This window comes from Alexandromys fortis, unplaced genomic scaffold (assembly GCF_014885135.2).
Source record: "Alexandromys fortis isolate MF-2015 unplaced genomic scaffold, M_Fortis_MF-2015_v1.1 scaffold_190, whole genome shotgun sequence".
NCBI classification, from domain to species: Eukaryota; Metazoa; Chordata; class Mammalia; order Rodentia; family Cricetidae; genus Alexandromys; species Alexandromys fortis.
Genome location: NW_026068059.1, coordinates 1,794,035 through 1,817,474, shown reverse-complemented (window position 1 = coordinate 1,817,474; position 23,440 = coordinate 1,794,035). Strand labels below are relative to the sequence as shown.

At 40.1% G+C, this 23,440-nt stretch overlaps 1 protein-coding gene across 3 annotated transcripts in view; it reads left to right on the top strand.

Moving 5' to 3' along the window:
* Positions 1-1,803: 1,803 nt before the first annotated feature.
* Arhgef12 (Rho guanine nucleotide exchange factor 12) overlaps positions 1,804-23,440 on the top strand; it is a 135,897-nt gene continuing 114,260 nt past the window's right edge. For all 3 annotated transcript variants that reach the window (XM_050120065.1, XM_050120064.1, XM_050120063.1), the window contains exon 1: positions 1,804-1,927. In XM_050120065.1, the coding sequence (XP_049976022.1) occupies positions 1,896-1,927 (32 nt within the window). In that variant the 5' untranslated portion in view covers positions 1,804-1,895. The remainder of the gene's footprint in view (positions 1,928-23,440) is intronic.

Genomic DNA, 23,440 nt, shown 5'->3' with positions numbered 1-23,440 from the left:
TCCACATGCAGTTTATTAGATTTGATTTCCACAAAATGGCCGAAGTCTCTTCCCACTGACACGGCTCGAAGCTCCGAAGTCTAAAGATAATTGTATGAAAGGAATAGCCACTTGATGTTTGCAGGCAGAATTGGAGAACTCTGCTGTGTCGTGGTACTTCATTTCTTCAGGGACAGAATTATTCAATTATAAAACTGCATGGATAGCTGAATGCCTCTACCCCATCGAAAAAGAAACCGGAAAACAATCTTTGGGAACTCTTCAAAGGGATCCCTGATGCTGTTTACTGGACACATGTATTTCTTCTCCCATCTCTTTTCACAACAAGCTTATTAACTTGCTGTGGAAAGCACCATGCTTTCTCAATTTGGCAAATAATACAGTGCGTTTTGCCAAGGCAAAACAGCCTAAAAGCAATATTTATATCAGGAACTCCTGGCTTCAGTGTGGGCCCAGATCCTTTCTTCTCAGTCTTTTCTGGCCACCCCCGGATGCAAGGCTAGGCCAGCAGGTGTCCCAGGTGAGTGGACCACCCTCAAACCTGTCTTTGTGCGGGTTTGCCTAACACTGTCGGGGCACGTGGACCCGGGCTTGTGTGCAGCCATCAAAAGCATTTGACACCGGGAACGAGTACATTCCCTTAAAGAATAAAAGTTTCCAGCTCGAGAGAGGCGGAGAGTTCTCCGAAGACCCTTTAGATGTGAACTCCGGGATTGTAGAATGGCTCGTTTGCTGTCCCGGGTGGAAGCTACACTCTGGACTGGACCTCGAGGGCATTCAGGGACAGTGAGGACAGCGGCTGGAGGCGGAGAGAGAAGCAGCTTGCTTCTGCCCCGCAGAACTACTTTTCGCTCCCCTCCACCCCTCTTGACAGCGTTGCGCGGAGGTATCCGCGCAAGTTTGGAGAGTCAGGGAGCGGAGGGATCCCGGGTGAAGCGGCTTCCCGAAGTCCCAGGGAGAAGGGCCCAAAAAGTCGGCGGGGGAGGGGACGGCTCGGCGCGCTCCAGCCGCGCCGGGCCGAGGAGACAGAACCGGAACCGGAACCCGCGCGCGTGTCCGCGGTGGTCGCAAGGCCCATCCTCGCCGGCGCCCCCCTCCCGCCCTGCGCGCGCGCCCGCGAGTGCCCCTGAGGACCCGGCGAGCGGCCCTCCGCGCGGAGCAGCCACCGCCGTCGCCGCCGCTGTTCGGGGGCCGGGCTTCCGGGCCGGGCCGGGACCTCCCGCTCCTCGCGGGAGCCGCCGCCTACCAGAGCGTCGGGGAGGAGCCGTCGTGCCACTGCGGAAGAAGCGCGGGGGCCTCCGAGGGATGGGGAGCTGCCCGCGGCACTGAGATAGGGACCCTGTCAGCGCGGCGGCCGGTGCCGGGTGGGGGCGGCGCGGAGCAGCTCAGGGCCCCGGCCCGGGGACATGGGGCGGCGCGAGCCGGTCGCGGGACGGCGCGAGACGCGGCGGAGTCTGCGGCCACGAGCGGCCGGCAGCCCCAGATAGAGCGGGGACCCGAGGGCCGGGCCCCGCCGACTCCGGGACAGGAGGCGACGCCCGTCCTCGAGCCGATCCTACCACAGCCCCGGAGGGATCTGGGATCCCGTCTCGCGACTTCCCTCTGACGAAGTTTTCCTCTTCGTGCTTTGCTGAGGATCATTCCTAATTCTAGAACTCGCCTTGTGGCCGACTTGTTCGGTTTGTTTGGGGAGATAACTTGTTTTGCTTCAACCCGCATCCCCTTTCCTTGACCCCTTGCAATCGGATGTTCTAGATGACTGAATGGAGTTTTGAGTTGGACTTTTGTGTCCCTGCCGAAATTGAGCCTGATCCCAGAATACTGGGGGTGAGGTGTGGAGGTGTTACTGTAAAATGCAAGTTGGATAAAAAGAAGACCTCTCGCCAAGGGCCCCAATGAGTGGCACACAGTCTACTATCACGGACAGGTGGGTATGAAGTTCCTCGGTCGCTAACCTTCCTTGGATTTGGCCCCACGCAGCAGGGGAGTCTGTGATCGCAGTTTTGCCTTCAACTGGTGCAATTGACAGGCATAGGAAAGAAGGTTGTTTCGGAGCTGTGCAATTAGTCTAGGGTTGCTGCCAAGTTATCCGGTTGATTGAATTTGGAAATGCAGTTTTTTTGGACAGAAACTTTCCCCATATTCTCAGAGGAAATGAAGGAAAGCCATGATTGTGGTTTTCTGTCGGGTGCATTAAGATAGTGTGCTCATTTTGGAGCCAGAGGAAGGTCATTTTGGGTGAAGGTCAGAGCCCGAGGTCGGTGGGTATTGGTGCATCACCCGGTTGATTCCTGTCCTGTGGTAGTTCTAGATTCTTCATTTTAGGAGTTTCTGTGGGTGAACTTAATTTCCATTCTGCTGCATGGTGATTTGTGAATCTGAGCTTGGTGATTTGTGAATCTGATCTCTTTTTACGTGACCTGCACAGTGTTTAATTATTAATTACCTAATTTTCCAGAATGTTGACACTACCAGTAAATCACGGGCTCTTGTTGGGGACAGTTTCCAGGAGCTGAAGGAAATGAGGGAAAATCATGGGGCCTGCTTCTAATTATCTTTTTTATATTTCATCTTCAAGACGCTTTAGCATTTAAAGATGTAAACCCCAAGTCTGGTTTAGGCATGGCAGGTGGATCTTGTTTGTTAATCAGGGTTGTATGGCGTTGTGTATAGAAGATGTGGCCAAGTGTCATTCTCTGACACTTTAGAGTTCTTTTGAGTACTTTTCAGTGAAAGCAACTTGGTTCCTTGAGCGTATTTATTTCTCAATTTAATTATGACATTGTATGTTATTTCCAAATTTTAGCTTGCTATTTTTTTAAGTTAACCTAAATATTGTTACCAAAACAAAACAAAGTCCAAATACTTGAAGCAGAGTCTTTAAGTGCAACAGTAATGCTCCTGCAGAAAGCAGTTTAATTTCTGATGAGAGAGTCTCACCCAGTTGTGAGACTTATTTGTTGATTTTTAAAGGGGCCAAATTCCATTATCATACCATAACAGTTCCTCCAGAGACAGAACTTCCTTTTCCTGTTGATGCTTTGCAGTGTCACATGAGCGTTCACCTAAAAGATGCCCTTAAATATTTAAACTACTAATGTTTACCCTTTGTTTGTGTACTTTGCTAGGCAGAATTTCGTTTTCAGTTTTCCTGCAAATACACTTTACGTATATGTAGAGACAGTTGTTTTGTGTCTTCCCGCCTCCCCATCCTTACTCCTCCTTTCATGGTGTTTGCTTCTGAGAAATCACTCACAGGTGTCCAGATAATTGTTTTGCTGGTTCGTTCAATTCCTGTCCTGTCAGTTGAGAGCGTAGATAAGCAGACTTCCAGAAACTGACGGAGTCCTGCTTTTCATTAAGATGCTGCGGAGTTTAATTTGTAGAAACAGAATTTAGAGTCACTGACTCATTGCACACAAAAGTCACACAAAAGCTCCCATGTAAGGATTTTTTTTCTTAAACCAACTTTGCTTCTCAGGGTTTTTTGTTCTCTTTCTTGGAAAGAAAACATTGAAATTTGGATCTTTTTAATAACGTAATTGAACATATGAACTATAAACATGCAGTTTTTTTTTCAAGATTTATTTTTGTATTTTTACTTCTGCATATGTGTTTCTCTGTGTGGGTATATACATTTGAGTGCAGGTGCCTCAGAGCTAGGAAGTGGCTTTAGGATTCCCAGGGTGATGGTGAGCTGTCTACCCTAGGTAATGGAGATCTAACTTGGGTCCTCTGCTCTTAAGTGCTCAGCCACCTCCGGAGCCCAGTGTTGTTGGTTTTTTTTTTTTTTTTTTTTTTTTTGAGTCAGATTCTTGCTGCTTGTTTTTGGCTGTACTTGTAGCATAGTCTATAGCCTCCAGCTCAAGACATTCAGTCCCCTGCCTCAGCCTCTAGAGTGCTGGGGATTGAAGAGATGGGCTCCTTTCCTGCAGGATTCTTGCTCTTATGTATTTGTGTGCGAACAGTGGATGCACATCCTATGAAATCGAGTGTTGTACCCTTTTTTTTTTCTTTCTATTTTTTTCTCCCTCAGACAGGGTTTCTCTGTGTAACAGCCCTGACTGTCATGGAACTCACTTTGTAGACCAAGCTAGCCTCGAACTCATAGAGCTTTGCTTGCCTCTTCCTCCCAACATACTTAAAGGCATATTGTATCAAAACACAGAGGAAATAAAGTTGACATTGTTAAAGGGAAGCAGTCTCAATATGTTAATGCTTTTTGGGTATTCTCAATGTAAACCTTTACTAGGTTGCTTTAGACAACTGAGTCATATAAAATAAGATTATAGAAGGTTTATTTTAAAACTGATTGAAATCCTGATCTTTGTCAGGCACTGGGGTTTGGCTTTTCTTTTTTCTCTTCCCTTCTTCAAAAAAGAGAATTAGTATGTGACAACTACTTTTTCTTGTAAACGTCTCTGCAAATGTGAGGCAGCCCTTTCTCTTTAAGAGAGTAGTTCCTGGTTTGAATATATGTTGAGGTGAAATCTGGAAGTACTGGTTTAGTAATGCTTGTATGCCAGAGAGCCTTAGCAAAGTTCTCCATGTAAAACCTAGCTTCCCTCAGCTTTCTGTACATCTTCTCTCACTGACTCCAGCGTACAGTAGATAGACTTTGCCGCCTCTAGGGCTGTTGGCAAATTAATAGTGCCAATGTAGCTTTTCAGAGACCCTTTCAAGTTTGAAGTACTGTATGTGGCATGGCTTTGTTCTGTAGAGTGTGCAGAGCCACCAGGCCAGCTGTGTGAGTTGGAGTTCTTTCATTGTGGTGCTCCTGACTACAGAGTCTGTCTGTCCTCAGTTGAAATCAGACGAGCTGGTTTTGGGCGTTGTTCTGTTTTGCAGTTTGTGGCAGGCGACACATGGCTGAACAAGATAAGAAGGGTTTTATTCTTGTGTTAGGGACGTGCTGGGGCTGGGATGGAATTCAGCTATGTTTAGGCTCTGATTGGTCACTTTGGATACTCAGAACTCTGTTACATCCTGTTATTATTTTGCAGTTAAATTCACACATTCATTTGTTTCCTTTTCTTTCTCTTTTTAAACCCCGGCACCCACTGTTTTTTAAACCTTCAAACATATGAAGTATATTTATAAAAGCTGTTGCTTTTATGTAGTATATCTGAAAAGCCTTTTTTAAAATTAAATATTTTATGGATGCTTTCTGACTTGGCTCTATAACTGTTGTGAGTTCAGAAGACTAGAAAAGTGATAGAGATGTCCTATTGCCATTTTTCTATCTTTATTAGTTGCTGTCTTTAGCCCTAACATATCCTAATAACTTTCAGTGCTCCCTGGCTTGCTTCTATTCCTAGAATAGGAGATACTGTGGCGATTGACATTTCATTTAAAAAGTAGAGGGGAGAGAATTTTTTTTCAGTGGACCCAGTGAATGATTTCAGGCCATTCTGTAACAGCAAGTTTTAAGGGTGGTGCAGGTTGGAAAGTCAGCAGGGTCTTCCTTGAGCTCCATGGACTTTGGTCCTGCAGATCTTGCCATTTTTGATTTGTAGATTGGCAAAAGGTTTTGATATGTTGGAATTTACTTAGCACTGAATTTAGCTTTAAGGTTAACTTTTAAGCAAGCTTTTTTTTTTTAAATATTTATTTATTATGTATACAATATTCTGTCTGTGTGTGTGTCTGCTGGCCAGAAGAGGGCACCAGACCTCATCACAGATGGTTGTGAGCCACCATGTGGTTGCCGGGAATTGAACTCAGGACCTCTGGAAGAACAGGCAATGCTCTTAACCACTGAGCCATCTCTCCAGCCCCTTAAGCAAGCTTTTAAAGTGAACATTGAGACCTATACCTTTACATTCATATATAAAGTAGAGCTATTATTTATTTTTTCTGTCAAAGTTGTCTTATAAGTTCTAGTTAATAACAAAACCAAAAACCTACCCTCTTAGTGTTGTGTGTTATTTTCAAGGTTGCATGAGTCATTATCTGTAAGATGTAATTATTTGTAACATTTTCTTATGAAATGGATCCATTTTAAATACCTACTTGAAATTGAGAATAAGAGAATTCTCAATTGAGAATAAGAGAATAGGAGAATAGGAGGTATTATCAGCTTCATAATGAGAATAATGAGAATAAGAATAAGAGAATAGGAGGTATTATCAGCTTCATAATGTTTTGTCTTTTCTAAGTTCAGAATAAAGTCCTGATTCGTATAAGTCTGCATTATAGTATATGTACTCCTGTAGTTTTACCAGTCAACATGGAGAATCCAAATTAACCTTTTTTAAAAAAATTGGAGTTGTAGTCTTCCATATTAAAAGCACACTCACATTGTACTTGTATTTGTTTCATGAGCGGACAAAGGATGCTTTATTTGAAATCATAAAAAGTGTGTTAGCCTGCTGATACCACTTGATGTGTTAGTGATTTCTGGTTGTTCACATGTTAGCACTGCAGTGTTAACTGTTCTAATGGTTCTGCACAGGTGATGGAGGGATTTTTAGCTGTGCTTGTCTGACAGTTATCAGAAATGTTGCTTAATGGTGGGGTTGTAAGGCAGTGACAGTGCTGGCGTTCCTTCTCCAGCAAAGCAGCCGCAAACAGGTCTTACTACATAATTATCTCCCAGAAGTGGACTGGGATGATGTTTTCAGAAATAGGAGGCTTAACTTAATTTTGTCTCCTCTGTTAAAATTTGGATCTGATGATTTGATTAACATGGAGATATGATCCCTTCTCTTAATTAGGAATCTTCAGAATACTGACATAACTCCTTTTGAGTAAAATACTCTTTTGTGTATGCAGTGATATTCTGTGGTAGTATAATTCTTAGAAAACTGCTTGAATCTGGATTTTTCTGGATTCAAGATGTCCTTTTCATTTTTGTTTATTTGTTTGTTTTGTTTTTCCAGACAGAATTTCTCTGTGTAGCCATGGTTGTCCTGGAACTCCTACTGTAGACCAAGCTGGCCTCAAACTCACAGACATTCACCTGCCTCTGCCTCCCAAGTGCTGGGATTAAAGGCATGTGCAACCACTGCCTAGCTCTTTTTTTTAAACCTTAAATTGTTTTCTTTTTGCATATATTATTATTTTTTTTCTGTTCACCATTGTTTAGTAGCTTTCCAACCTCACCAAAAAAGAATAGGGTATTTTTTTCTCACAGGATGCTTTCTTCCTGTTTCCTTATCTATGCTAACTTTAAATATCTCTTGAGAATAAAGCTTTTGTCACTTCCTCAGGAGACTGAACAATGCCGCCAATAGGTCTTGTAGTCAGGAAGCTTTTCCTGCTCTCCGGCTCATGCTTTTCTTTTTAAGTTGTCCTGGTAACTTGTGTCTCCTTGCTGTACAAGGCCAAATGATGCTCTCCGGCCGTTTTGAGTTTGCATGCTTATATTGGTTCTTGTGGTTAGCTGCTGCATTCCTTATGGTTCTCTTCCCCTTAATTCTTTGTTTAGTCAAGTTATGTTTTTTCTTGTTCCATTGTCTAAATGTCAGTCTGTCTCTCTTAATATTTTATTAGCTTTGCCTGACTTGCTATCCTAGTACATTTCTTAGTTGGTCTCCTGGTACAAAATGTGATATTCTATATGATTCATATTCTAGAGAAGCAAGTTACAACTTATTTTTACTGTGATTCTAAATTCTTTGATTTTTCTCCAGCCCTAGCCCCCAAATTACATGTGGAGAGATTCTCAGGAGAAATGTAGATAGATAGATGTATGTGTGTACGTGATTAAATCCAGGGCCTCAGGCTTGCTGGGCAAAGGGCTATATTCTCTTGCTCTATGTTTATTTTAGGTAGCATTTAGAATAGGTGTAAGAGATTGTAGCAACCAAATGAAACAAACATATACAAATAACATAATTACCAAATCAGCTAATTAAACAATTACTCATGTTTTAGAAGACTTCTTTATAAAGTGATTCTTTCAAATGTAGTTTCCAATATATCAAAAAGTAGAATGTAGAAATATTGTCTGGAGCCTTTGCTGATTCTGATTAGTCAGAAGTGAAGACAAAGCTAGGGATGAAGAAACCCAACTGTAGCTTTAAGGCAATATGGCAAGAGTCTTATGGAAATTGTTATTCTTCTAGTGGTTTGATTCAGTCTGTTACTTAAAATGTTACCTCCTTAATATCTTCATATTAATTTTAAGAAATAGCTCTACAGTGCTTGCTTAGTAGTAATTTTCTGTTAGAATAGATTAGTGTTAAAATTTAAATAATGCTTTCTTCTGTCTGGAGAGATGGCTCAGGGTAGGAGTATGTACTACTCTTATAGAGGACCCAAGTTCAGTTCCCAGCACCCACATCAGGAGACTCTTAATAAATTGCAGGTCCGGCTCCAGGGGGATGAATTGCCCCTGACTTTATAGGCACTTGCATTCATAAGCAGGTACCCTCCAATAAGTACACATATAATTAAAATATATAACTAAAAATGAATCTCAGAAAACCATTTTACTTCCTTGTATTTGTGAGAATTATTACTGACAAGATAGCAACAGGAAAAAGTGTATATTTAAATTACTGTAAAACAACTAAGATTATAGAACTCTTCAATGTTTTTTTTAGCCTAATGTTTGATACTTAGCCTAATGTTATTTAAGTAGCTATTCTTGATCTTTTAGGTTTTACCAGTAAGTTTTGGAATTTGGAAAATATGAGTTTTATGTTTTTGACTTAGGATGTCTGGTGTCATGTGTGAGATGTCTGTATGATGCTTGTGGAGCTGATTCCTGGAATACTGTGTAGACTGTGGTCTTGCTGAGTAGTATGTAATGGTTCTGAAGATGAGCTGTTCTCCAAGTGCATAAGCGTGTGTTTTTGACTCTTAGTGGGAGAACCTTATTATGGTTCCTGTATTAAACTGACACGCCTCAGTGCAGCTGAGAGTGCAGACTCAACACCCTAAATGATTTTTAATGGATTCAAGTGCTGACTCTTGGTCTTTAAAGTCTTTGTCATGTATCAGGCCTAGGTGGCTTCCTTCTGTTTAGAGACAAGCAAGTTTAATAGTCAGAAAAAAAAAGAAAAAAGTCTTTCTGGCTTGGGACTATGCATAGCAAGCATATAGCAAACAATTAAAAATATGGTAGTGACATGCCTCTAGTTTCAGCCCTTGGCTGCTAAGGCAGGAGGATCTTTAGTTCTAGACCTGCATGGGCTGCATAGTGAGATTCTGTTTCAAAGAAAAAGAATGCTAGAAGGGAGGACAGAGGAAGATGTCTTAATGTTAGCCACTGATCACACTGCTATTTATTTTGACATTGTAAAGTATATTGTAGTTATTAAAGATGGCACTTTTGAACTATAATATAGTATTAAATATAAACTTTTCAGTTTGTATAATTAATATGTCAGAAGCTTTTTTTTAGATCTTCCATGGATTCAGAAAATGTTTATTTTCGTATAAAACCCAGAGTATCCGAAGGTACTTCTGAAGTCAATCACTTAATGCAGACAGTACCTATTAGTAGAATAAAATGTCCCTAAATAATATGTAAATACATGTAGCTCACTTATGTTTTTGTATAGATTTTAGATGGGTTATCTGTCTTGCCTCTGTTTAACACACATGATGATCTGCTGTGGTTTGCCTGGTGTCTCTCTGTGGTTTACTCAGAGGAAGTGGTTATTGTGGGTGAAGGTCTGGTCTTCTTAGAGATTGTTGGTGGCACATGCACTGTCAGCATATTTCCTGTTTTATTGGCTGCTTGGGCCAGACTTCTCAGGGTGACTACTGTTGAAGGGGTATCCCAGTATTTTATGGTAGCTGGATAGCCGGTTACAATGTTGTGTAACACCATGGCTCAGGTGATGCTAGAGTTAATTTGATGTTTATAAGGTCTTTGAGAGTCTAGGATGGGAAGTACAGATTGTTTCTAATTGTATTTGTAGGGTATTCTGATGGTCGGATGTTGTTGAGCCGTAGTGAAAACATGGTGGTGTAATACAGTGTTACTTTGTGGAATGGATTTCTGTAGCCATTTAAGTGGTTTCTAATCACCACCAGAATCATGTTTAGAATTTTTTCTCTCTGGGACTAGGGAAATGGCTTAGTTGGTAAGGTACCTGCCATGTAATCATGGAGACCTCTCTAGCACTGATGTAAAAGCTGGGGGAGCACAGTGGAAATCTGTAACTCCAGCAACGGGGAGGGGTGGAGATAGGCAGATCCATAGGAGTTCATTTGTCAGCCATCCTAGCCAATGAGTGAGTTACAGGTTCAGTAACAGGTCTTGTCTCTGGGCCTACGAGATAGCAGTGGGTAAAGGTGCTTCTCAGCAACCCTGGGACCTACATGATGGAAGTTGAGAACTGTATCCCAAGAGTTGTCCTCCAACCTCCTCATCAGTGCCATAATACTCTGCTAACACACACCAGTGCTGTGGCGCTTGTGTCCCCAAGTGTTGTGACACTTCATGTGCGCGCGCGCGCGCTCTCACACACACACACACACACACAGAGGTGTAAAATTTATAAAGTTAGAGACTTTGTCCCCCCAAAAAAAGGTGGAAAGCAATAAAGACACCAAAAAATTGACTTCTGATCTCTACATGCTTAAGCAGCCATACGCACACGCATATGTACACCACCCATGGAAAGAATTTTTCCCTTTCTCTCTCTGTCTCTCTGTCTCTCTCTGTCTCTCTTCTCTCTCTCTCATAAAAAGTATTTTTTTTAAATGTGCATTAGCATTTGCCATGGGTGTCAGGTCCCCTGGAACTGGAATTACAGACAGATGTGAGCTGCCATGTTGGTGCTGGGAATTGAAACCCAGTCCTATGGAAGAACAGTCAGTGCTCTTAATCACTGAGCCATCTCTCCAGCCCCTAAAGACAGTATTTTAGTATATAACTCTGCTCTATTTAGACCAGGCTAGCCCTGAACTCACTGAGATCTACCTATTTCTACTTCTGCCTCAATGATTAAAGGCATATTCCACCACTCCTGGCCTTTATATGAGGAAACGTAAGCAAGCTGTAGACACCTTGTCTATAGTACTGGTGAAGTCCTGTTCACAGAATTAACACATAGAACAAGCTACTTCATCAATGGGGTAAGTGAAAAGCTAAAACAATGAAATGGAGAGAATTTCCTTTTGATCAATAGCTTCATCATCCATATGCAAAAATTTTTACTTTCCTGAAACCTAACGGTTAGCAAACTGATAGAATTAAATGTTACACTTTATTTTTTTCCCTTTAGCTCATGATACTTAAAAAGGAACCAATATTTGTAATGAGGAATTTTTACGTAAGTTTCAATTTAAATCTAATTGTCAGTCCTTCAGACCAGAAAGATGCTTGTTCACTTTTAAGTGTTGGATACTAGCTCTGCTATATTCTTGGTATGGAAAAGCGTAAGGAAGAAGCCAGTGGCCTAAGTAACTCTGCGTGTGGCAGAGATACCAAGAGAGAATAAATATTATGAATTCATGTCGCAAAGTAACTTTTCCTGCTCTTTTCATCAATTTCCACTCCTCCATTGGTTCTCAGACACACTACTCAGAAGTAACTATGTTTAAAACTGTTCCTGTTTTGGAGAAAAGGTCTTGCTACGTAGTTCAGGGTAATCTTGAATTCAAAATTCTCTCATCTCTGCCTCCTGAGTGCTGTAATTAGAAGTGTTTATCACCACCCCCTGCTTTCAAAAATACCACAAAACACAGCCGCCTATCATTTTAAGATTCTGTACACATGTCCCAAAATGGTGGGTGTCATCTGCAAATATCTGCAGGTCATGCTGTTACAGCAAACTTCCGGATTACAATGTCAGGTGTGAAGTCTTATTTTGGAGCCTGGCTGAAGGAATGTCCCCATCTGAAATTCATGGATACTGTGGCAGAGACAAGAACAAGGACATTGATAGAAGCATTATTCTGACTCTTGCTTGTTTCACGACAGGGTTTCTCTTTCTATCCCTGGTTGTCCTGAAACTCAATTTGTAGACCAGGCTGGCCTCGAATATCAGAGATCCACTTGACTCTGCCTCCTGGAGTGCTGAGATTAAAGGTGTGAGCCACTATACCAGGCCACATATGATGACTGTTAAAGCTTTTGTTCAATTATGCGTACATCACATTAGCTTATAGGACATAGGCTAGAACAAGATAAAGTTCATTGTCAGTGGGGTAGGGATGCAACCTCTCCTACAGGTGACATTGCAAGGCATGTGATCATCAGTAAGACTGTGAACTCCTTCTAAGGAAGGAATGTGGAGGCTGAATTAAGTAGGGACAATAATACAATCTCCCAAAGGAGTTGTTCAGTAAATGCTTATCATATAGGTTGTTTGGAGTATGTGAGAGGTTTATTTCCATACAGAAGTACGAAAAGTGCTATGTTGAGCCTCTGTGTTCCTGTCATTAGCTTCAACAGTGATCAGTGTATGTCTTTCTTGGTTTATCTGTTTGTTTCCCTTGCTTCTCCTCAGGGGATTACAGTGAAGCTTCTGGATATCCTGATATCACCAGCGAGTGTCTCATTGAGACTGTTTAGTTTGGACCATGACCTCTTATATTATATCCTCACTGCCTAGTGGTTTGAGACAGTGGTACTGAGAACTCTAGAGTGCTGTCATTTGGAGAGGATGTTCATGGAGTGTGTAGAGTTTGACAGCCAGATCTTGTTTTGATTTCATGGAGTGTTTCTGGAGGAGGCTTTACAACATGATCTACTTTCCCAACCTCTTTACTTGACTTTAGTGTGTGTGTGTGTGTGTGTGTGTGTGTGTGTGTGTGTGCGTGTGTGTGGTGTGTGTGTCAGTCAGAAGCAGGTAATTAACCTCTGGAAAAAAATAACATTGCAACAGATTTGATTTGCAGGAGGTTTCATTTCTTACTGAGCTTCTGTTGGAATAATGCCAATTGAAAGGATTCCCAGCTAGCTCTTAATGGCTCCAAGTCTTCTGGGAGCTCAGTCAGTGATGTTATTTAATGTGGAGAAGAGTATCAGAATCTCTTATAAAAGCCCTATGTTCACCTATATTGTCAGAGAAAAGAGCTATCATCCTGAGATTGTCACAATGATAACATAGTAAGAGTAAAGGGAGTCTAATTTTAGTTTAGAAATCAATGTCATTTGCTCAGGCAAATGAATCAATGGGCCTTCAAGCCTTCATTGTGACTCAGAATATCAGTGCAGGCAATATATTTGTTATTTCTCTGTAGGGAGTAAGGGGCTTATGTTATACATGTAGGAGTATTTAGTTTTGGGGAACAGTGGAGAACAAATCAGAGAGAGAACCCCTTTTTAAAATTTGTACTTTGCATGTGACAGTGGTGCCACCAAAGAGTTTGCAGTGTTTAGTGAACAATTACGGTAATATATTTGTTTTGATGGAAATATTTTAGTATAATACCATTATTGAAAAATAATTTTAACTGACTTCTTATTTTTGTAGATACTTAGGTATTGAAATAGCTCTTGGTTCCTTTAATTAAATTGTTGTTAATCTAATTTCAGAGTCCATGTAGGAGATACAAACTACAGTTGCAAATGACTTTTGTCAGCTTAAATAAAATTATTTAAATTTGGGTTTTTCTTGCTGTTGAGTTGGTTCTGGTTTTGGTTGCTCAGAGCAACATATTCTATTTAAAATGAGTAAATTTTCCATGGTGAACAATTCTTTGATGTGCTGTTCTTATTATTTGTAGTGTTATCTCACAATTGAAAGCACTAGTTTTCAGAGATAAATACTTGTTCCGTCCTTGTCAGGACAGTAGTACTTTGGTTGCATTTTAGTTGTATGTGCTGTTGCCAATTTAGAAAGGGTTTGTGGTTTTTTTGTTACTGTATTTACCCAGCAATTCTACCTGCTTAGAATTCTTGAGACAGTGTTTAAAGGAAAAGAGGCTCTGTTGCCTGGATGGAAACAGCAGGGAAAAGAAGTCCTCCCCAGGGCTACTCAGTGCAATGGTCAGGGAGCTGTTTGTTTCTAAGAATAGGAGTAGGTCTATTACGTGTGAGAAGTAGTAATCATATCTTCTTCCTCCTCTTCTTGTTCCTCTCCTCCTTTCCTCCTCCCCCCCCCCTCTTTTTCTTTCCTTTTTTTTTTTTTTTTTTTCCTGTGACAGGTTTTAGCTCTGGCTGTCCTGGAACTCTCTCTGTAGACCAGGCTGGCCTTTACCTCAGGGATCTGTCTACCTGCCTCTGCTTCCCAAGTGCTGGGATCAAATGTGTGCACCATCACACCCAGTATCTTTTTTTAAAAAAGTAACTTTTAGAAGAATAGATATCTCAATCCTGTATTTGATGTATGTAATATTTACTTTTATTTTTGTCTATGTTAGAGGTTCAGTAATGGAAAAGTAAGTGATGCTGAAGTTGAAAAGAGTCTTAAGTTTTGGTGTTAGGCTTGTTCTATACTAGCCAGGATACCTTGGGCAAATTTACTTTGTCGAGTAGCATCTGTCAAAGTGCTAGATAAGGTGAGTGTGATGGCACTAAATCAGGTGGGTGTGATGATTCATGCCTACAATCCCAGCACTCAGGAAGCAGAAGGATTGGTACAAATTTTCAGCCAACCCAGCCAACCTGGGCTACTTGGTAAGTTCAGTCCGTCTTGTGTTACTTAGTAAGAAGAGAGAGACAGAGTGACTTTTTTTGAGATATACTGTGAAGACTGCAAGAAAATCTATTTAAGTTCTATTGTATTGAGCTGGGCATGGTAAATACATGTCTTTAATCCTAGCACTAGAGATGAGGGGATCTCTCAGAGTTCAAGGCCAGCCTAGTCTATATAGTTAGTTCCAGGACAGCCAGGACTATGTAGCCATATCTTGTCTCAACAAACTAAAAAGAAGAAAAAGTGCTAATGTATATAACAAGAGGCCAATAAGTTATTGACTCTGACTCTTTTATAAATTTTATGTAGTTATACTTTATGTATTAGTGCTCTGCATGAATACCTGCATGCCAGAAGAGGGCGTCAGATCCTATTATAGATAGCTGTGAGTCACCATGTGCTTGCTGGGAATTGAACTCAGGACCTCTGGAAGAACAGCCACAACTTTTAACCACTGAGCCATTGCTCCAGTCCCAGCTATCTTTCCAGCTCCTTGACTGTGACTCTTAAACCTTAGAAATAATTGTTTCCTAAACTGTTTTTTAATGATTGTAAAATGATTTTGAATTTATGCATAATTTCAGCTGTTTTCCCTTGCTAAATAATAGTTTTTTAATTTTATATTTAAAAACTTAAATTTATAATTCATATTAAGGAGGTTATCTGTAATAATGATATTTGTTGATTTATGCTAGAAATTATAGCAAGAAGTCAGCTTATTTTGTTTTGTCAGATGAGATCTTGCCATGTTGTTTATGCTGGCTTGGCCTCCTGGGCTCTTCCTCTCAGGTTCAGGCACATAGTAGTGCAAATTAATAATGATTAAATTGATTTTACTTCCCAAGTTAAAAATGTTAATATGGTTACTTTCTATTACACATTACTCTTTTGTTTTCTTTACTTTTCACTCTCACTACATAGTGTGTGCATTACCTAGTCTTTAGAAGAACTGAAATAGCATCAGTATAGGTGAAGGGTTTATCTCTGCTTTTGAGTTTCTGAGACAGAGTCTGAGTCTGCAGTCCAGTCTTAAGTTGCAGGTATGAGCTGCCACACCCAGCACATTTAGGATTCTTGACATTTGCTGTTGGTACTTTGGTTGGTGTTTTGAGAGACAGGATCTTGCTGTGTAGTCCTGACTGGCCTGGAATTTGATTTTTAGACTAGGTTGTCCTAGAAAAGTCAGTAATTCTTTGTCTCCTAAAGACTGGGATTATAGATGTGCACCACCACACCCTGTTATGCTGCTGCTGTTGCTTCTTCTTCTTCTCCTCCTCCTCTTGTTACTTCTTCCTCTTCCTCTTCCTCTTCTTCTTCTCCTTCTCCTCCTTCTTCACCTCCTCCTCCTCCTTCTTTTTCATTTCTCCTCCTCCTCCTTCTCTTCCTTATTAGTTGAAGCCCAATCCTTGCTTGTAAATCATTTTCTGTCACAATTATTAAGTTCTTTTAATATGTTTATGATCTGTTTGATACAAATATTTTTTTTGGTGTTAGAAGACAGAAAACAATAAGAAAGAACTTCACAATTTATTATACTGACTGTGTAAGGTAGAAAAACAAAGCAGCAAATGCCTTTTAATAGAATATGATTGCTTGTTTTATGGTCCTGGGGCTTGAACCAGGGCCTTGTACTTTCTAGGCAAATGCTATCATTGCCTCTATTTTTTTCTTTTTGAAGCAGGGTCTCACTCTTGCCACAGGCTGACCTTGAACTGTAGCTTCTCTGCCTGTGGAGGGCTTGGATTGAGGAAGTGTTGCTTACCAGCTTGGCTGGTGATAGGGCTTTCGGGGAGCATAAGTAATAGAAGCAAGTTGGCAGTCCCCCTCCCCTTGCTTTTCTTAGAATCTACATTGAAAATGTCTTGTTAGCATAATTATCTCCTTTTTTGTTGTTTAGTTTATATTTTAGTGGCACCAGAAAAATTAGGTTTTTTAATATATAAAAATACAGCTGTTTAAAAAATGTAAGCCCCTAAACAAAGTCTTTTACTGAATAAGTAAAAGGTTCTAGGTAAAGAAAGTCTACAGAATTGTTACTTTAGAATCTTTCTAGGTTTAAAATGTATTTATAAGAGATTACATGGAGAAAGTGGTATTCTTGAAAGCATTGTTACACATGGTGAGACATCATGGCCCTGAGGGAGAACTGCAGACCTCTGCCTGTAGGATTCTGGGAAACTGCTTTTTCCCATCCTTACAGCCCCTTTATGGGGTAAAAGTCTGTTAATTTTGCATAAATATTTACCATATCTCATTTTAGCTAGCATTGCTTTCTCACACTGGAAGCAACAAGAAGAACTTTGCTTATCCATCTTGGAAAATTTATTGTTATCACTGTCGATAATCTGGAGAGTGTTCTGTTATCTTGAAGGGCTGAGAAGTCAAATAGTCAAATTGGAAAATTGGAGGGCTGTTGTAGAGCTTGGCTCCTGCCTAGCATGTGCAAGGCCTAAGCTTCAATCCCCAGGAAAAAAAACCAAAACAGAAATTCAAATAGGAAAATAACAAGGGTAACAACATGATCCCCAGAGCCATAAACTTTCATTGTCTAGTACAGTAGATACCGAATACAAATTTGGCTGCTTAAATTAATTAAAATAAAAATGGAAAATTTAGTTCCTTGGTTACACTAACCACATTTTTAGTGTTCAGTAGCCACATGTAGCCATTCTATTAGTTGTTCATTATCATAGGGCATTTAAGAGTGCAAAAAGTCAAAACAAAAAGAAAAGAGTGCTAAAAATATGTATTTTGGTGGTATTAGAGATTGTATCTAGGGTTTCACACATGTTAGGCAAACACCCTAGCTCTCTTTTAATTTAAAAGGGTTTCTTTTTTGAGACAAGGTTTTTGTAGTTTTAGCTGACTTAAGCTGGCCTTGAACACCCCTCCTGCCTCAACACCCCACGTGTTGGGATTACATACATGAGCTATTACACTTAGTGTCTTTTTGTCTTATTTACTTTTGAATATTTTATTTTTTACTTTTTAATTATGTGTTTGTATATATTTCTGTTGGGGTTTGTGCACATGAGTGCAGTGCCTGTGGAGACCAGAAGAGAGCATTGGACTTTAGAGGTTGAGTTAGAGGCATTTGTGAGTCATTTAACCTCAGTTCTGGGAACCAAACTCAGGTCTTCTGCAAGAGCAGTGCCAACTCTTAACTGGTGAGTCGTGTCTCCAGACCTTTTCATTTTTAAGACAGACATGCTTTAAACTTGTGATCTCCTCTTGCTTCTGGCTCCCAGAAATATTTGGGATTATAGAGCTGTGCTACCATGCCTGTTTTGCAAAAAAAAAAAAAAAAAAAGGTTTGGACAGAGCTACCAAATATTATCTCATACAATTATGATCAGAAATCTTGGAGTCATTTAACTGAGTGGTTCAAGGTTCCTCATGAGGTTGTTGTCCAAATGTCTGCCCAGTGGAGTAGAGACTTCAGGTATCTGAAGACTTGGCTGGAGCCAATAGGGCTACTCTTAAGGTTGTTCACTTACGCTGGGCAAGAGACTGATGATTATTAATAGAAGACAATAGTTCATTTTTCATTTCTGGGATCTCTTTAGGGATACTTAAGGCAGTCTGCTTTGCTTGATGAGAGAGCAGATTGGAAGCTGTAGTAAGTTTTATGAGGTGACCTCAGAAGTTACACTGTCATTTCTGTATTCTTCTATTGGTTTATAGGTCAGCTTTGTTCCCTGGCAGGAACTGTTCAAGGGCATTGGTGTCTGGAAGCTCAGAATCAGTTGGGGTCATTTTGGAGGCTGCCTACCTCAGAAACTTAGGATGTTAAAGTATTTAGAGAGTATATTTTTAAATTTTTATGGTAGTAAGAACCAAGAATCCTAATTTTCAGACTTATAGTTGGAAAGACTAATATGGTTAATGGTCTACCTTAGCCTGTGGTTAAACGCTAATAAAAATTAGGCAGTTTGATAAAAAATTCAAAATCATATTTATATTTTACTCATATTTTATAGTTCTATTTTTGCATTCATCTCCATTTTGTTTTGTTCACAGGATACTTATAATTTTAAGATAATTTAAGTTGTTCACATGAATAGATATATTTGTCAAGATAAGGTGATTGCAAAACTTGTCTTAGTCATGCATATGGTCTTGCAAATGAAAGACTTCTCCCAGAAATATTTGAAATTCTTCTTGAAGCTGGAATGGATGTGTGAAGAGTTTTCCATTCTTTCTGCCAAACTCTGTATGTAGCTCTAATTTTGAAGTTAGATAATGAATAATTTTAGAAGCCCCCCCTCTAGAGACAGGACCTCATATACTCCAGGTTGGCTGACTCTAACTTCCCATCCTTCTGCCTTACCCTCATAGGTGTGGGCTACCATACCCAAGTATGTCTGTCTGTCTGTCTGTCTGTCTGTCTGTCTCTCTCACTCTCTCTCTAGCACACACACGAAGAGTTCACAGGACAACTCAAGGGAATGGGTTCTCCTCTCACTGTGTGGTTTCTGGAATTCACTCTCAGGTCATCAGGCTTAGTGGCAAATGCCTCTACTGGCTGGGCCATCTAGCTGGCCTACATCCAGCTCTTTCATAAGATTGTAATGGCTGACAAATAAAAAAGCCCAACTAAAATAAATGTCATGAAAGTATTGAGAAAGGACATTATACTTGAAGTTAAAGGCCCAAGGATGCCTATAGGTGGTGGCGTGTATTTCAGAACCTGTTTAGAGGTAACATAATAAAGATGGGTAGACACTTAGGGTTTCTTGGAGTCTTAGAACCTTAATAGAAGAGGTAGCCAATTTACTTAAGAAGTAGGAGGGTGTGCAGTAGTGGCTGAGATAGCTAATGAGTTTAGTGAATTCATTCTGTTCTGTAGACCAGGACTTCACCCGTAGGTGAAGTGCATGTGCATTAGACAGTTTTGTATATCTGAAGACTCCTTCTGCTTGAATGGTGTAATCCCAGTCTTGTACTTATATTGGAATTATTTTTGATAATGTTATGAAAACAGATGAAATATCATTATAAAATTCAAGTATATCTGTGAAAAAATTTATATGATTTGGAAATGTGAAGTAGACACACTGAAAAAATGCTGTCAAATTGGATGGGAATAAAAATAACTTAGTTATTTGGGTAAAGATTTAGTGTATGTTTTTGTATATATCCTGCTTCTTGTTCCTCTGTAAGTAAACTGAATTGGAAATTCACCTTGACGTATTTGGTATAGTTTATATGAGAAAGATGCAGTCACTCATGATTATCTTGTTAAAGAAAAAGGTTTTATCCCATATCCAAGAATTGGCAGATGAATGTACATTTATATATTCTAGGTTGAATTAGAGTTTAAGATCTCTACAAGTGTCGTTTAATACCTTCTTGATGTAACTATTCTTTTCCATTAAGTGACCAACCACTGGTACTGGTAGATGGGCTAAGACAAACTTTGTTGTATGGTTAAGGGGAACATCCTGAATTCAGGAGGTGTGAAAAGAAAGAAGTATGAAATGCCTCCTGCTTGAGGTAATGACCTGGTTGTAGTTGTGCTTACTGAGTTAATGCTATTTTCTCAGAAACATTGACTTGGATTTTATTGCTAGTATTTTCAAATATAATTTTGTTCATATATTTTTTCCTAGTGTTACTTTCTTTTTTGGCAAATAATGCCATTTTTTCCCCCTAATTAGAGGAGTGAAGTAAAGTTTCTTTGGAAAAATCAGCAATGTTAAAGGAGAGCATTAAGTATCTAATGGTTCAAGGCTCTGCTGTGGCAAATCACTGGGTCTGTATAGACACCAGATAGATGGCCTTCCTCTTCTCCAGTACAGGCCTCAGACTAGGTTTAGAAGGTGATTGGCACAGAGGATTTGAAAGCTTGGAGGACAGTGTTTTGGTTAGAAGAATCTTAGAACTTAAGTTTTCCAGATTTATTGAATTTCCCTGTCTTTACTTTTCTGCTCTTAGTACTTGGAAGATGTAAGTATTGAATTAGGCAAATGAATGAACAGATGAAGCCAAGTAAGAGATATATTAGCATAAGGCCAAATTGGACACCTAGCAAAAAGTTGAGAATTCCCACCCATGCTGTACTGGGAATGTTATCTTTTGTTGTTGTTTATTATTATGCCAATTGAAGCAAGCAAATTGTTATTCCTTTTTTTTTTTTTTTTTTTTTTTTTTAAACAGAGTCTCTCTACATAGCCCTGGCTGTACTGGAACTCACTCTATAGACCAGACTGGCCTCAAACTCACAACGATCTTCCTGCCTCTGCCTCCTAATTACTGGGATTAAAGATGTGTGCCACCATGTCCATCTTGAAACTAATTTTTTTTTTAATTTAATCACTGCTTGGCCTAGCTTCTTATTGGCTAGCTCTTACATCTTAATTTAACCCATTTCTTTTTATTAATCTGTGTATTGCACGTGGCTGTGGCTTACTGGCAAGGTTCCGCCTGGCATCTGTCTCTAGCAGGGCTACATGGCTTTTCTTTTTTTTTTTTAAATCTTTTTTTTAATATTTATTTATTATGCATACAATATTCTGTCTGTATGTATGTCTGCAGGCCAGAAGAGGGCACCAGACCTCATTACAGATGGTTGTGAGCCACCATGTGGTTGCTGGGAATTGAACTCAGGACCTTTGGAAGAGCAGGCAATGCTCTTAACCACTGAGCCATCTCTCCAGCCCCTACATGGCTTTTCTTGACTCCATCTTCTTTCTCCCAGCATTCAGTTTAGTTTTCCCCACCTAGCTCTGTTCTGTCCTGCTATAAGCTCAAAGCAGTTCAAACTAATTCTTAATTCGAAGGGAAACTCGGGGTAATGTTTCTTATCTGAAGTAGGACATCTAAATAAGTTTAAATATTACATAAAATGATTTGAAAGTATAGCTTAGAAGCATAAGAAATGTTTAAATGTTTTGATCTAGTAATGCCCGTTTTGGGATATTATCTCAAGACATGAAGAGAATAAAGCCTATAAAATATTAAAAACAATGATGCTATTTTGGCACTGGTGGCTTTGGTACCTCTGAAGAGAAGGGCTCGGACACTGATGGCAAAGAGCTCCAGGAAAGAGCTGATAATAAATTATTGTCTGTCACTTGATTCTCAAAAGGAACAAATGGCCCAAAGGTTCCTTTGTGGAATGGAGAAGAAAGTGGATCTTTGGCAGAAGAATGTAGAGGTGAAGAATAGCTTGGTTGACATAGTGAGTTCCAAGTCAGCACAGGTTAGCGAAGTGAGACCCTACCTTCAAAATAAGTGAATAAATAAACAAACAAGTGGGGCTGGAGAGATGGCTCAGCGGTTAAGAGCATTGCCTGCTCTTCCAAAGGTCCTGAGTTCAATTCCCGGCAACCACATGGTGGCTCACAACCATCTGTAATGAGGTCTGGTGCCTTCTTCTGGCCTGCAGGCAAACACACAAACAGACTATTGTATACATAATAAATAAATAAATAAATACTTAAAAAATAAACAAGTAAATAAATAAATAAAATGAAATGCTGGCATTTCAGGAGGTAGAAGAACTTGAGTCCAAGGTCATTATCCTCTGCTATAGCAAGTGGGAGAGTAGCCTGAACTACACGTACTTTTCCCTCCCCTTCCAGTGCTGTGGGTTGGACACAACATCTTGTGCAAATACTCCACTGCTGTGTGTCATCCTCAGCCCTTGTTTTCCAAGTCTTTTAAAGCCAGGCTGGCCTTCAACTCTTATCATCCTACCTTGACTCCTGAGTCCTGGGATTACAGGTCTGCTTCTCAGTAAGTAGCCATTTTATTAAAGGGAACCAACATCTGCTTATTACCTGAGATGCCTGCCTATATGGTTTTGTACTTGGCTTTCTTCATCCTGACAACATTTCTCTAGAGCAAAGTATTTAATCAATTTTGAGGTTCAGTAACCTGCTCAGGGTCAGTGAGTGTGATGTTTTGACAACCTTATCTGTACGAAACCCATTTTTTCCTTACATACAGCCCATCTTTAGAAACTATTTTTAAGTAAACATCACCCGCAAGCCCTGGCTCTGCCACTGCTACTAAAGGTAGCTTTAACTAAATCTCTCTCATTCTATTTATAAACAAGACTCAAGATTCAAAGGCTGGGGTGAAAACCTGCTAGCTCAGAGAGGTTGAGTGGCAACTACTAACCTCCTGTCCTTGTTGGTGTCTCCCAAAGAGTGTCCATCTGCTTCACCAAACAAAAAAGTAGCACCATTCCAAATCCCTCCCTTTTCCTTCTGGTACCTCTCTCCTTCCTGATGACCTTTAATGCTCTAATGATTACTTTCTGTTAACTACTTGTTAATTCAGCCTCCTGACCCAAGGTTAATTTTATTTAATTAATGCAAATGCACACAGTGTGATTGAATATCCCCCAACATTCCCTCCTCTTTTTTTTTTGTCTAAATGAGAAGGAAAGGTTTTAACTCTAACACAGCGAAGCTATATACAAAAAGAACAATGATCAGGTAATGTCTAAATAAAAAGAAAGGATTTAATGCTAACATAGTAAAACTATATACAATAAGAATTATCGGGCTGGAGAGATGGCTCAGAGGTTAAGAGCATTGCCTGCTCTTCCAAAGGTCCTGAGTTCAATTCCCAGCAACCACATGGTGGCTCACAACCATCTGGAATGAGGTCTGGTGCCCTCTTCTGGCCTGCAGACATACACACAGACAGAATATTGTATACATAATAAATAAATAAATAAATAAATTGCTTCTGTTTGTGTGTGCACACAGGTTTGTGAATATGGAGGCCAGAGGTGGATGTCAGATATCTTTACTGGTTCTCTACCTTAGTTTTTGAGGTAAGTTCTCTCACGCACCACTGATTCAGCTAGACTGGCTAGCCAGCAAGGCCCGTGGAGCCTTCTTCCTCTACCCTTCGAGTTCTAGGGCCATAGGCATGTG